The sequence below is a fragment of the Ammospiza caudacuta genome, chromosome 1 (genome assembly GCF_027887145.1).
Source record: "Ammospiza caudacuta isolate bAmmCau1 chromosome 1, bAmmCau1.pri, whole genome shotgun sequence".
In the NCBI taxonomy this organism is placed as follows: domain Eukaryota; kingdom Metazoa; phylum Chordata; class Aves; order Passeriformes; family Passerellidae; genus Ammospiza; species Ammospiza caudacuta.
This window is the reverse complement of record NC_080593.1, coordinates 19858028-19873766: the sequence shown is the minus strand read 5'-3', so window position 1 is coordinate 19873766 and position 15739 is coordinate 19858028. Positions and strand designations below refer to the sequence as shown.

The following is a 15739-nucleotide window of genomic DNA, read 5'->3' as shown; positions in this document are numbered from 1 at the left end:
TATCTATCATTAGTAATTAATATAATTCTAAGGCTGGCCAAAAGATGGAACAGGAACCTGGCAAATTTGTGTTTACTTTTAAAGAAGTTATTTTATGGAGGCATCATATAGACATTAAACATAGCACTCATTCAAAAATCTATATAATTAATAGAAAAAACTTCTTTTTATATCTAAGATACTATCACTAGTTGGTAGGTAAAATGTCAGTTTCAATCAGATTTTGTTGGGCTTTTTAGGTTAAGGGCTATGTAAGGAATTTTTAGTAGATTTGTTTTATAGTCAAGAGTGGTTACTGAATAAAGAACAGTGTAATAAACTGATCCTGTATCTGAGGATTTAAGTCTCTTTCTTCCTTATGTTCTCTGCAGATATCACCCAATATTCACTTACCTCTTCTCTCAGGTTCTCACAAAGCTCATCTCAAATCCAACTCATGTTTGTCATGAAGTGAGCTCTCCAGATAAGAATAAATACACCCAGACTTTGACTGTGCTGCTTACTCTTACACTGATAAAGGCAATCTCTTGTGGCACCTCTGAACACCATTAAATGATATCCTGAGTTCAGGATAGTTGGTTTAAATAAACAATACAGAAAAGCCAAGAAAAATACCATTTACTACAAAAGCTATTGTCTTAGAACATAGTGGCATTATTCTATTAAATTTTTTTACCTTTTAAAAGGTAAAATTCTGACAAAAATGCTTCTCTGGGGGTTTTTTGTTTCATGCCTGTTGAGCAGAACACACATGTGCAGCCCCATCAGGAATAAAAATCCCTATTTTGAACAAAGAGTGTGAGAAATCTTAAATGCCAGTGCTATTCAATTTGCCTATGCTAGTGTGCAATTTTAAAATACCATCTAAACAGTTCAATGCATTTTCAAAAATTTTCCACGTTTTGTTAAGTGTGTAGAAGATTCAAATCAAAATGCTCTGTTTTCCTGTTTCTTCCAGCCTCTACACTCTTCAATATGTGTTTCATTGTTTAGGTTGGACACTTCTCTGGTGGCCCAAAGACAGAACGAATTATCAGCTTTTAAAGTCAAGGGAGCTTCAGTCAAAGTTCCAATGAATGCAGGCTCTTCCTAAGAGCTAAGAGTAAATATTGACAAAAGATTAGCTTGCAGAGTGACAGAAGAGATGTTGCAGCCTTGATTTTTTATTTACTTATCATTAACCTTGCAGTATTTCCTCTCCATTGAATTTTACTTAGTTGCCAATAATTTCCTCTCTTTACTCACTTTACATACTCTTAACTTGAGGAATCCTGCTCTGAGCTGATTTAAACTGATTTTTGTAAAGTAGTATACATGTCAAATAATGCTTTTCATTACTTTCTCAACAAAGTTTATGTCAGAAATCTAGCTATAACATATATCACTACACACTAGCTATAGCACAATGAAAAAGTGATTGATTGATTGATTGATTGATTGATTTACTAATTTATGTAGAATACTTGTATTCAGAATGTGAGGTTTGATGGCCAAGAAGCCAATCATGATGTCCTGAATGTCATGGATTGCATACCTGTGATACAATCACAGCGTATGTGATCTAGAGGCCCAGTGCTCAATGTAAAGAGGAGTAAAGAAATTCCCAGCTCAGCCAGATGGATTTGCTCAGATTTCAATGAGCTGTGGGCTAAATTGAAGCTTTAGTTTTATATGTTAATTCTTCCCTTTTTTTTCCCCTTGTGTTCTTTCTTTTTCCTGAATTTTAATCTTTAATTATTTACATATCGGCTTTAACTTGGGTGTTGACAGCAATTAATGTCCAGGGAACATTTAGCAAATTAAAAAATTAGGTATAAGTCTGATTACTTTTTATTCAGTTGTCTTTTGCATGTTTGTACTCAGCTATCAGTGGACAGAAGGTTTGCAGGACACAAGTTTACACTTGCATACTTTGTGGTTTTCTTCCCTTCCTTCCTTATATTGTGATCCAAAGTCCTTTTGAGGCTTGAAATTTACCTCAGCTGTCATCACAGTGCTCTGCCATTGGGAATCAAAGGCAATATGATCTGGCCACAGCTGAGAAATGAAACCTGGTGGGATGGATCCTGTGCCTGGAGTGCCCTGTTGGATGGTTCCAGGCTCTCCAGGAGGGACAGGCAGGGCAGGAGAGCTGCAGGGGTGGCACTCTATGGAATAGAAGGGGCAGAATGTGTGGAGCTCACAGCTGCCAATGGCACAGCTGAGAGCCTCTGGGTAAGAATCAAGGGACAAACAAATAATGCAGATGCCATTGTGGGAGTTCACTACAGACCTTCTGGACAGGACAAGGATGAATTATTCTTTGAGGAACTAAGAGACACTTCCAAGTCAACTGCCCTTGTCCTTATGTGAGACTTCAGCTTGCCAGAAATTAACTGGGAACATCACACAGCTGGTACAACCCAGGCCAGAAGATTCCTAAAAACCTGAATGTCAACTTTATGGAACAGGCTTGGAAAGATGCCCTCCTTGATCTACTCTTTGTCAACAGGGTGGATCTTGTGAGCAAGTGGAGATTGGAAGCCATTTTGGCCACAGTAACCAGGAAGAGATCAAGTTTAAAGTCTCTGTTAACAGAAGGAAAAATGCAAAAACCTCGACTCTGGACCTGAGGAGAGCAGGCTACAGACTGCTCAGGGAATTAGTGAGTAAGATCCCTTGGGAAAAAGCTTTTGCAGGTGCTGCAGTCCATCAGTGCTGGTCACTTTTTAAACATCACCTCCTAAGGGCACAGGCGCAGGCAATTCTCAAATGTCAGAAGTCAAGCATTCATGGCAGAAGGCCATCTTGGTTGACAGGACTCTTCTCTTGAAAATAAGGAGGATAAGGAAGATGTATGCCCAGTGGAATCAAGGCCACATGACATGGGAAACACACAGAGCCACTGCTGGCCACTGTAGGGAGAAAATTCATATGGCCAAAGGTCAGTAGAGCAGAGCTGTGGGGGACAATAAAAAGAGTTTTTTCAAATATGTTAATATTAAAAACAACATTGTTCCATTACGGGATGAGGATGGTCTCCTCATAAATAGGGACAGAGACAAGGCAGAGGTGTTTAACACATTCTTTGCCTCTGTCTTCAACAAGGATGATGGACCAAGGGTGCCCTGAGCTGGAGGACCATGACTGCAAGAATGATCAACTCCCAATCAATCCTGAAATGTGCAGGAGCTGCTGCTCTGGCTGGATCCCTAGAAATCTACGGGGCCTGGTGGGATTCATTCAGGAATCCTCAAAGAGCTGGATGATGTCATCACAGAAACTCAATGATTTTTGAGCAGTCTTGGGAATATGGAGAAGTCCCAGCTGACTGGAAGCTGGTGTAAGCTTTCTGAGCTTTCAAGAAAGGCAAGAAGGAGGACCCCATGAGCTAAAGGCCTGTCAGTCTCACTTCCATGCCTGGTAAAGTTATGGAGAAGTTTATTCTGGGAGGTATGGAAAAACACCTTAAAGCCAACACACTCACTGGTCACAGCCAGCACAATTTCATGAAAGCAAAGTCCTGCTTATCCAAACTGGTTTCCTTTTGTGACAAGGTAACCCATGGGGCTGATCAAGGGGAGCCATTTGGTGTAATGAGATTTTTGGATTTCAGAAAAGCTTTCAGGACTGTCTCTCACAGAGCCCTTCTGCACAAGATGTCCAGCTCACAGCTGGATGAACACATCCTGTGATGGGTGAGCAGCTGGCTCACGGCTCAGGCACAAAGGGTTACAGAGCATGGAGTGACATCAGACTGGTGACCTGTCACTAGGGGGGTTCCACAGGGCTCCATCCTCAGCCCTGTGCTCTTCAACAGCTTCATCAGTGACTTGGACCAGGACTGGAAGGGACACTAAGCAAGTTCACAGATGATACAAAACTGGCAGGAGCTTTTCACTCCCTCAAAGGCAGAAGGGCCCTGCAGAGACATCAACAAATCAGAGGGCTGGGCAATCACCAACCACTGAAGCTCAGCATGGGAAAGTGCTGGATTCTGCACCTGGGACGGGGCAACCCTGGATGTACAGACAGACTGGGGAATGAGATGCTGGAGAGCAGAGCCATGGAAAGGGACCTGGGGGTCCTGGCCCATGGCAAGCTGAACCTGAGCCAGCAGTGCCCTGGCAGCCAGGAGGGCCAACCCTGTCCTGGAGGGCATCAGGCACAGCATGGCCAGCAGGGCAAGGGAGGGATTGTCCTGCTCTGCTCTGCTCTGCACTGGGGCAGCCTCACCCTGAGTGCTGGGTGCGGTTCTGGGTGCCACAATATAAGAAAAATATTTATAAGAGAGAGTCCAAAGGAGGGCAACAAAGGTGGTGGCTGAGGTCACTTGGTCTGTTCACCCTGGAGGAGACTGAGGGGGGACCTCATGGCAATCTACAACTTCCTTTTGAGGGGAAGAGGTGGGTCAGGCACTGATCTCTTCTCTGTCATGACCAGTGACAGAAACTGATGGAATGGCCTGAGGTTGTGCCAGGAGAGATTTAGGTTGGAGAAGGTTCTTCCCCCAGAAGGTGGCTGAGCACTGGAACAGCTTGCCATCACAGTGGTCACAGCACCAGCCTCACAGCCCAAGGAGCATTTGGCAATACTCACAGGCACAGGGTGGGACTCTTGGGGATGGTGCTGTGCAGCTCTGGGAGTCGGACTCAAGGGCCCTCGTGGGTCCCTTCCAGCTCAGCAGATTCTGTGATTCTATGATATGAAGGTAAGGAATGAAACACTAGGATGACTCTTCCCAGATGGACACAATGATACATTGCCAAGCATGACTACAGGAAGCTTGACAAGAGATGAATAAAATTTTACTTTGGTGATTCTCTGGGGGCAAAGGATTTTAAGAAGTCTAAAATGACATTTCAAATTAGGCCTTCTTAACCTCAGGCAAAAGAGCCTTTCTCCTGTATTCACCTTATAGTTACAAAACTTGCTAACATATGTGGACTCTGAAGCTCTAAGAATATGAATGAATTCAGAGCTTATGCATTAGTGGCTGTGTATGTATTAATAGTAGTTAATATGTCACACACCGAAGAGCAGTGTGGGTGTATGTGGTTAAAAATTAACATTCTTTTGAGTTAAGATCCTATTTTGAAGGTCATATCTTTTGCCTTCATGTTCTCAACCTCCTTGGAGGTATGTCAGAGCTTTATTTTGCTAGTTCAGCTGCTTAGAAACATACATGTACACTTACATCACACACATGCACATACCTATGTCATTTTTTGTTGTTTGTTTTACTTCATCTTGGGTGTTTAAGATGGATAATTTCATGAATCTGTTTCAATGGCCACACAGAGAGTTGAGCTGGTGCTATCGAGCCAAGAAGTGACCTTCAGGAAAAACACAAGGAGGGAGGAAGAAACAGCTGCAGATCTTCAGCAAACACATAATAGTATGTGATCAGAGCATGGAAAATGCACCTTGACTCCTCTTGATTCAACTAAAATTATGTCCTTAATTTAACTAAAATTATGTATTTGCTAGTAAATTAAATAAGGTTGTGACTGATTTTTAGCATAAAGACCTACCAGCATGAAAAGATCTGCATTCCTGTCATTTAACTGTGCCTCACTTCAAGCTGACAGTATGTAGACTCTTAGCATGAAATGAGGATGATTTCTAAATACTGAGCCCTAGCTGGGGTGGTCTGAGAAAACAGTAATTATTGGTGAGGTTTTTTAAATGATGGGCTGTATAAGGGATTTTGTCTGAAAGCATTCACTGGCACACACATCTAGCAGTAGATTTCCTTCAGATTTTGATCTTGTGTTCATCCCCCTATCTAGAAGGAAATAATATGAGAAAATATTAAAATGTTGAAATTCTTGGTATTTCAGAGCTCAGGAAATAAATGAACATTCCTGGGTCACCATTTTACTTCTCTGCTTGTAACAGCACGCCACAAATAAGAGCCAGATTTAACATCCAGCCATGTTTTCCATGTACCATTTCTAGGTTTCTGTATTCATGTCACAAATACAGTGGATGTCTTCGAACAAGCAAGAAGTAAATAGGAGACAGATTAGAAAATAAAAGGGTTTTTGTAAAAAGAATGAGATCATCAGCTAAGTCAGCTGATGGAGCTCACATAGATTTGCTGTTTTCTTCTGGGATATAGCCCATTGTTTGTTACAGGGGATTTTTCTTTTAGTTTGAAATAGGCTTAACATAGTCATCAAGTAGTTTTTGTCCAGATGTTTAGGCTGAATTGCGTTTCATGAAGATGATGATTAAAAAAAGAGAACAGGTATCATTTTTCTCCTCTTCTTTTGAAGTCCTGGCATTTGGAGTATTGTCATTGATCTCACTGTCATTGCCTAGTACTGATAGTAAAGTTATTTTTCCAAAGCTTATCCAGCTCAGCAGGAACCAGCAGTTCTGCAAGGGAAACCTAAATTGACCACAAGGGAGAAGCACTAAAATAAATAATCAACACTGACAATAAAAGTCAAAGGTGTAGAGGAAGGAGGCATTCTGGTTTTTGTCCTTCAGCAGCCAGCTCCTCAGATGAACATAAGACTGCAAAAAACATTATAGAAAGATGGTTTAAATCACAAAAAGATACATTAAACAAGTACTTCTATCAAAAGGAAAAATAAATGAAGCCTGTAAATGACTCTACTAAAATTAAGTCTGAAGCAATCCTTATTTGAGAACAGTTTCTTCAAAATATGAATTTAACATGGTGTCAGACAATTGTTCTTTTCTTATTCCTGGGAATATATATCAGAAGTACAGTTTCAGATATTCATAGCTTCATCCACTTCTGACTGATTTGTCAAATAAATTGGGTGTTTCTATAAGACATTAAAGACTCATGCACAAATTTCAGGTAACTTTGAGCACAAAGTTATGTTATGTTATGGTCAAGGTAATTGGTAACAGAAAGATCTTTACTTCTCACAAGAAACCATAGCCCTGAATACTGAGGCAGATTAACACTGGACAGGTACTTGGACTAATGAGTCTTGAATAATATCAGATTAACTTTTAATCATTTAGTCATTTAGTAAGACCTTCTATAGTTTTGTTCCCTTTTTCTTAATCTATTTTTGTAAGTCATAACAGTTTTTCTAAGTTTTGAGCATAAATACAGAATTTTGATTAGTCCATATTTGCATATTTCCATATCGTCAGAATTAAATTGGCCTTCTCGAAAAAGTGTGATTAAAGAGTACAGCTTTTAAATAGATTTAAATGTGCCTATACTCCTGAATTAGATAAAGAATTTGACATCAGTGGAAATGTAAGATGCAGCCCTTCAGTAGACACAGCGAACCAGCCCTCTGGAAGTTTGAAAGATTGAAATATAGAAAAAATCAATACATAGAGGAGACAAAGTTGTGCCAGAGCATTCAGTCTAAAAGGTACTCAATAATTTCAGCTTTTGTGTAGTTTAGTGGTAAATCAAGTTTACTAGGGAGCTCTGGAGAGTCAAGACTTGGAAAAATTGACCTTCTCATGTTATGTCAAGTATTTGTACTCAGTATACTCAGTATTTATCTTCAGTAAATTCAGTTTTAGAAAGAGTGCGCATGTCTTGATGAAATCCACAGTTCAAGTTTACTGCTGAATAGGAATGACGAGCTGATGCATGCAGAAGCACTCTGGGATTTTATGCTGATTGAAAGATACAAAGAAACTTTTGATAGTGTTTTAGAAATCTTTTAGAACAAAACATGCGTGGCAGGGTTGAGGAGATGACAGAGGGGCAAATATTTCATTACTGTTTTCCTTCACTGTCTTCTGTACAGAATTGTTCTCATTCCATTTTTGTGTATTCAGGGAAATATAGACTAAGGATGATAATAGAGGCTAGGATGTAAAAATATCAAATATGTAATACCTGTTGCCAAGTTCTCTCGGTCCATTACTGGTAGAAACTCATCTTTACACAGATGTATGAAAGGAAATGTAAAAGCTTAAAATTGCTGCAGCTAACAAAATATTCATTATTACAACTGCTTTTGATAAATTAACCTCTCAGAAGAAAAGTGTTAAATTACATAAATTTTAGAGATAATATTAGCACCAAAACCTCCCAGAAGCAGGGCATCAATCTTCAGATACCAGTATTTCATCACAACTTTACACAACTGTCCATCCTCCTGTAACTGATCTTGTAGTATTGGTTACTGTTCAGCAGGAAATAAGGTGGTCTACAGCTAGCAACCTTAAAAAAATCATCAACTGTAACACTAGAAACCATGTTCAGATCATAACAACAGAGTTTTATTTAGATTGTATTCAATTACTGCACTCAGATATGTATCAAACCTTTTTTTTAAACATCTAAGTGAGATTATATGATTTTCATGGATAATCAAGGACCTATAAGGCTCAAAAATCCCTGATATTGAAAGATGTCAAAAGAGGAAAGTGATCAAAAAGAAGAATACGCTTGGAGATCTTTCTTTGCAACCAGAGTGAGAAGCTACTTTAGCTTCTACCCTTTAGTTTTAATAGGCAGAATTCTCTCTGGTTTTCCCTCAGAAGTAAAATGGTATAAATTCTGTCTCTTCTGCAAGATGGATATAAATATAATTATTTTAGTCTTTGTATTGCTCCAGAAAGTCAAATATCCTGCACAGCCGCCAGCAATGGTGTAGACAGACATAATGTAGGAAAATGAAAGGTAGACCTCACTTTCCATGGATTGTCCAACTGCTGGATTTTTTTCCTTTTATCTTACTGATCTTCAATAGGAACTAACTTTTTTAATGTATCTCATAAATTATTTTCCTGCATCTCAACATGTTTCTTCTTCATCCTGGTCATGTAGGGTCACAAGCGCTTTTCTCTCAACTTCATTGCTTAAAATAGTGAACTCAAGGAAGCTTCAAGAAATTTAAAACAATACTAGTCCTGTTTTCCTGCTTTGTAATACCCTGAAAGGAAGAAGGAGTTACAACTCTCCAGCCACAGCTCAGAGGATTTCCTTTAAGTATTCTCATTCCAGATGAAGAAACATATTTTTTCCTGCTAAAATTAGGAATTAGTTAGTTAAGTACCCAGCTTGCTTTCTCCATATTTGGTTTGGGTTTGATGGGGTTTTTTGGTGCGTTTTGTTTGGTTGGTTTGTTTGAGGGTAAGGTTTTTTTCTGTTTTTTTAATAGTCATCACAGAGAAAAAAGAATGTATTATTTCCTGAGCTGCTTCAGCAAATGAAGGAACTTTGTATCTCCCAACATCTATCAAGTTACTTTTGTTTTTTTTCCGTTAAAGCTGAAATATTTTTACAGCTTTTAAGGGGTTACATAAGGCAATGAGTTGATAGTTTGTCAGTGCTCTCTTTTAAAACTGTCAACATGCACATAATGAAGCTGAAATTAAACAATCACTATAAAGGGAAAATCTCACCTCAGACGTGACAAGAAACCGCAGAAAACTGTAACTGCAATATTAGAAGATGACCTTGTCTTTGGGTTTATTTCTGGAAATACAAGTCATATTTATGTCTGATGGCTTGTATCATTAAAACTGATACACATCTGTTCCATAACTAATCTTCTGGAAAGGCCAATTAAAGAGTAGTACAAAATGGTAAATTTAGTATCTATCATCAATGTAGCAAAGAAGTACTAACTAATCATAGGTAAACCTTAAAATCAAATTAGGAAGCAAGTTAATATATTAAAATCCAGCTCATCCTTACGTGTCACCATTTGATACCATTTCTAGTTGTTCTTTCCTGCTAGTTTTCCAGTGGTTTTTCCTTTTCCCTTTTCATTAGAGACCTCTCCATCAAATTCGTTTCTCATTTGTACCAGTGTAAATCTGAAATAAACCCTTTATATTTAATTGCATTATTCCTGATTTACTTTAGTGAGCCTGAGAACAGAATATGACCCTTTTTCTTTAGCTGTAACCAAACTGTCCTTAATTTTGAAAACACACAGAATCAAGCTTGGGTAGAAAAAACTCTCCAAAGTTTGAATAGACCAAGTTTTCTTGTTAGGAAGAGACATCCATTAAAGAAGAGAGTGTTCTGCCTTCCTATTTTGTAGGAAGGTGCTGCACTGAAAAGTCTGGTATTTTAAATTACCTGCCAAACAGAATTTAGCTCTGAATGCCTCAAAAGTAACCTGATCCTGCAACGAGAGGAAAAGGAAGCAGTTGCTTTTATGAGGTATCTTCCTGAAAATGGTCACTGAGGAAGACTTTGTTCTGAACCTGCAGTCAGCTGTGTGGCTTGTTGGGAACAAGATCCAGTGACACCTCAAGATTTCTTTAGTGAGTCCTGCCCAACATCACCATGAGTCCCAGAAAAACATCATGGCTGTGGCTGTGCTGTCCCACCAAAACACCCCTCAGCAGCATGAAGTCTCCTTTGTGATTGAAAGGAAATAAAAATGGGGTATTATAGGGACAGAAAATCAAATGCAGTGTTTATATTCAGAATAAAAATCATAAAGTAAAATTATTTTGCTTTTGAGCTGTCAATGAAAATACAGGCTGTAATTTGTTTTCATTGATTCTCCTCTCATTTTCCTGCAATGTTTCTATATAAATTTCTGTATTTCTAGCCCTCCTTCCAAGCAGATTGTGACTCTTGTCAGTAAAGAGAAATAAATCAGTATATTTGGCAGATAAAATTTTCAATAGGGAAAAAACTTTTTAGGAAAGATTTTTCTTCTCACTGACTCTATGAAGGAGTTTCCCTATTTTCCTGAAAGCTATTCCCTTTGACATAATCTCAGAGTGGTCACCCAAAATCTGAGCCTTACATGACATTAATTCATGCGAAAATACAGATTTTCCTCCCTAAAGATATCATAACAATACAGGATTTTTTTTTATCTACCCTAGAAAATAACTGTTTCTTTTCTCTGCTTATTAGCTGTTTTTAAAACAGGCACCCAAGATCCTAGTGGAAACTGGTTAAGACTTCTTAAAGCTCCTGTACCCAAAGTTCTTAAGAGTTTAAATAAAAATGTTGCTTCTATTTGAACCATCAAAGTAAACTACTCAAGTAGAAATTATGGCACTTGAAATAGGAAGCCATTATTTTGTGAGTCCTGCATAAGCGTGCCAGAATTTTATCCTAAATAATTTTTAAATTAAAGTTCCTGTCAACTCTGCCACATATTTTCCCATGGCATAGAGTATATTGGAAAATTTCTCTGCAGAACTAGGAAGGAAGGGCATTGAACAGATCCTCTAGAGGTTAGTGGAGCATCAGTTCTTTATGTGACAAATCCAATAATCAACCATTTTAGACAGGAGCTATTTCATCCTCTTCATTGCTAAGAGTAGTGGTAATTGTTTATGTGTTTGAGAATAGTCATCCCCCATAAATTTAGAAAGAGTTATTAATTCCTCTGACTTTTGCTGCTGCTGAACTGTGCCTTTTTATTCCTGTAACAACTACAGGGAGTGTGGTTTAGTATGAGAGGTCAAAATTGCAGGATATTGTTAGATCTTTTTATTAACAATTTATTGTAGTACGCCTCATAAAAGTTTCTTTTTTTATTGCTGTTGCAGCGACGTCCAAGCAGATGGCCAGCAATGAAATTCAGAAGAGGATCTGGACATCCTGCCTATGCTGAGGTGGAGCCAGTGGGAGAAAAAGAAGGGTTCATCGTATCAGAGCAGTGCTAAAATTTCTGGGACAGAGCACCAGTACTGGCCTACAGGTGTAAGACATTTATTTTGCCTCTCTTTAAAGAAAAGGAGCCCTAAGCTGCTGTAGCCTGATAGAAAGAAGATTCTGGATAAACTTTGTCCAAGAAGAAAAACTATCTAAGATACCAGATTACTACTGCACAGTAGTTTTTGTTAGTGGACTGAGACACAATGGTTCATGCAGAACACTTGTCAGTGGACACCTACAGTATCAGAACCATGGCACAAGTGCCGTGTTATTTGCTTTAGGTGTGGGGATGCACAGTAATCAGAAATATAATAAAGCTTTGGTGCGCAAGGGTGTTGCCCTTTGGTTCAAGTCTTCTTCTCTGTTATCTCCAAGACTGAGGAAAAAATCTGTACCATTTCAGTGCAAAGGGCATTGATCACAGTGTGATTGAGAAAAGTATCTTAAGACAGGTAAAGAAGAAGAAAAGGATTTTTCCAACATTTATATAAGCAGATGTGAAATACAATTTTCAATTCTAAATTGACCTGCCAACCTGAGTGAGTCACAATGTAAATGCTTTCCAGGAATAATACAATGTTTCTTGTACATTGCTGATTACTAGGCTGCTAAACAACTCATGATACACAGATTGGTAAAAACTGAAGACAGCAGAGAATTTTCATGATGGTGGAATTATTTCATGGGAGTTCACAATGATGTTTGGCTGATTTTCAATTTCAGCGTTCCCTAAAAAGTGAATTATCAGGTTTGTATTAAGGTGTATTTTTCATTTCTCAGCAGTAGGTTGAAGTAAAGGCAACAGATCCTTTCAGCTGCCAGAGAGCTTATGGACCATTTCTTAGGCAATGGGGTAAGAAAAATAAGATTTAAAATAAATGGGTTTCTATTCTTTGCCATTTCATTGTGAGTCCTTACTGAGAAGCACCATAGACTTCAATGCACCCCTTCCAGAGATTCAGATACAAGTGTTATTGAACCCTGCTGATTCATACAGTGGTTTTGTTTAATGCACATAGTAGTTGCATAAATATATATATAAATATATTTTTTTTTATAGCTAACACAAGGCGGGTTCTTGTGACTGTTAAGACTGCATTTTTGTCATCCAGACAAAGGAAATGAATTGCATTACTGCATATTTCCACTGAGTTGTAAAATAATCCTTAATATTAGAATATTTTTATGTTGTGTAGGGAAGGTGGTTCATGTAGTTGCAGTCCATAAACTTTCTGCCCATTGGAACCATTCTTTCTGTAAAATTGACCCTTTCCCTCCCTGCACAGGGAAAGCCAACACTATAAATTCACACCATCAAAAACAGTTACTCCTTTCAGGGAAGGGGTTAATATACATAGAGACCCAGAGCTTCCCTGAGGAGTGGAAATCTAAATGCTTTGAGGATCTGGGCCTGAGGTATTGAAATATAAATTTCAGGTACTGCATGTACGTTTCATAGCAGTCATTTACTATCAATTTTTTATATACTGTACAAGGCACTTGAATGATTTTTAAGTGAGGTAGACAACATTTGTGGTTTTGGATTTTGAGCCGTTTAAAAAAGTTGTAGATACCACCTTAATAGTACACTTACTTACATTTCTTGATGCTTGTATGGCCTAAATTTGATTACTTAATGCTGTTCAAAAAAAAGCAAACATGATTTTTGTTATTTTGTTCAGTAAATACTACAATACTGTATTTTCTGTATTCTTTTGTTTTGGGTAACACATTTTTATTTTCATCTGGTTTGAATCATCTAGCATGAGACTGAAACTGTTCAAAAACTAACTGATATTAATCTGAAGGTACTAACAAACACATTGTTTCAAAGCCTGGTTAAAAACCTGTGGCAAGTAGTCATTTCCATTTGTGTGGGTCTGCTGAGCCCTTTTTCTAATAGGCTGAGTTTAAATTGCAGGCTTTTAATTCTGATAGCAATAACCAAATGTATGCACATATATATGGTGACACATTTTTATTAAATAAAAAGGTATCAGTGCACATCATGTAGGAACGTATTTGGTGTGCAATAATTATCATCAGTTTTTCTGGGAATCTTGGAAGTCATCAGCTGGGGTTCTTTCCAAAAGAAGCAATTGTAGAGCTTCTGGAATCCTGTTTGAAATAATTTTTATTTCAGAGAACATCTTTGCAAATTATACTAAGAATTTGCAAAAATCTACATAGTACTGCAATAAGTTCAAAGGATATTTCATATAAGTAAAGCAGATTTATATTATTATGGGTTTACAGGTCTGTTCTTCATCTGATTCACTCCTATTTTTATCCAGGTATGTAATACATAACATGCAATGGAGCTGACAGAGTATTTGTGATATGCTTAGACAAATATATCAACAATTTTAAAATCTGGTGTTTTGATTACTTTTTGTTTAAAGCCCCTTCACAGCTGAAGGATGTTTGTTAGTATTTGCAGACTAACTTACATGTTACACAACTTCATAAAATGATAGCAACCATTTTTTTTTTTCATTTTTCCCCCCCATGTACTTAGTGGGAGATTTCAGTGGTCTGCAGGGAGCATCACAGAATACTTCTTCAGGTTTTTGCCACGATGTTATATGCTGTGGATTATAACATGAGAAGTTGCTGGGTTTATTTAATAAAATGGATAGGCATATGCTTATGTCTGATAAGAACTGCTGTCTGAAGAGAAAACCTCCTGCATACTAATGGATGTATAGTGTCTCATTGGTGTCTGCTTTGATATATTCTGTGATATGTTCTATTTATCCCAATAGGCAAAAGTTAATTAAGTAATCTATTGCTGTTTTGTAATTCCATCTGGTTTTCTAATTTTTTAATAATTAAAATTGCCATATTAAAAATTATACAAACATTAATCTAGAGGTCTGATAAAATATTGAGATTAACTGAGAATCCTATTATTATATTTTTATAAAGCAGCAGGTTTAATTGCCCCAGACCAAAAAAATGTCTTATAGCCCTCTCAGAAATCCATCTGAAATGTTTTTCAACAATTCATACATTTTCATCCAAGTGTCTGAAACAGTGGTTTCACTAGTGTTCCCAGTGGTCCTTCATTTGAATCTTACTCAGAAAAAATGTTTGTTTACAGACATTTATCCCAACAGTTATTTTAACTCTTAAACTTCCCTATAATTTTATTTGTCTAATGCTGTTTAATTATTGCAAGATCTGTCACATTTTTTTCTTATTATTTTCCATTTTAGTGTCAGTTGTTTTATAATGCCTAACACTCTCAATGCTGTGCTTCAGCTCATCCTCCTCCACAGAGATAAAGGAAAATTTTAATTCTGAGAACTCAAGGCACATTACTAAGTAGCTTTCATATCTCATTAAGATGAAACATTAAATTAGATATACATATATATATTTGTATGTGTGTGTGAAAAATATATGTATATTACCACACACAGAAATTGTTGGAAAAAAAAGACCCTAGCATTTCTAAAGTTGTATTCATATATTACGAAATTGTGGAACTTCTGAAGAAGTGGAATTGTAATTTCATTCACATATGCATACTTATGAAGAGGGGATTATTGAATTGCTTTCTGTGTTCCTCAGTGCACTATCCCATGACGTATTGGAATAAGAGAACACAGATTTTCACAAGAAACAGCTATTCCATATATTTCTCCTCTCTGCTCAAATTTTGTTGTCCCTTGTTGCATACTGTCCAAAGCATATTCAGAAGACCTTTTTTTCATGGACTTTTCTTCCATACCCATCAGCATTGGACCTGAGGGATGTATACACCCTGATTTATTTCTGCTCTGAGCATTCTTGTGAAGGGAGCCAATTTTCCAGAGAACACTATATTAAAGGGGTTTTTTTCTTATAATTGCCCTTCTCATTCTCTACAGCTTCTGCTGCAAATTATATAGATGTCTTGTAAGTAACAACCTACTTCAATGCAACATTATAATTTAGCTTCAGATCAAGCTCATTTTACAACTAATGTGGAATTCTGGGAGAAAAAATAATACATCACTGTATTTTGAGAAACTGTGGAAACCAAATTAAATTTGCACAAGCTGAACAGAATATTTGGTTTTGCAAAATTCATCATATTTCTTGTTCAACAGAGTTCAAACCATAAAAAACTCACTACACAAGTACCTGAAACTGCTGAGTAGTCACGTCATTAGT

General features: G+C 37.4%; 1 protein-coding gene across 1 annotated transcript in view; it reads left to right on the top strand.

Annotated features, from left to right (window-relative positions):
- Positions 1–15431, top strand: part of PLXDC2 (plexin domain containing 2) — a 257062-nt gene extending 241631 nt beyond the window's left edge. Inside the window, exon 14 of the mRNA XM_058805010.1 lies at positions 11470–15431. Coding sequence (XP_058660993.1) covers positions 11470–11586 — 117 coding nt within the window. The 3' untranslated portion in view covers positions 11587–15431. The remainder of the gene's footprint in view (positions 1–11469) is intronic.
- Positions 15432–15739: the final 308 nt, after the last annotated feature.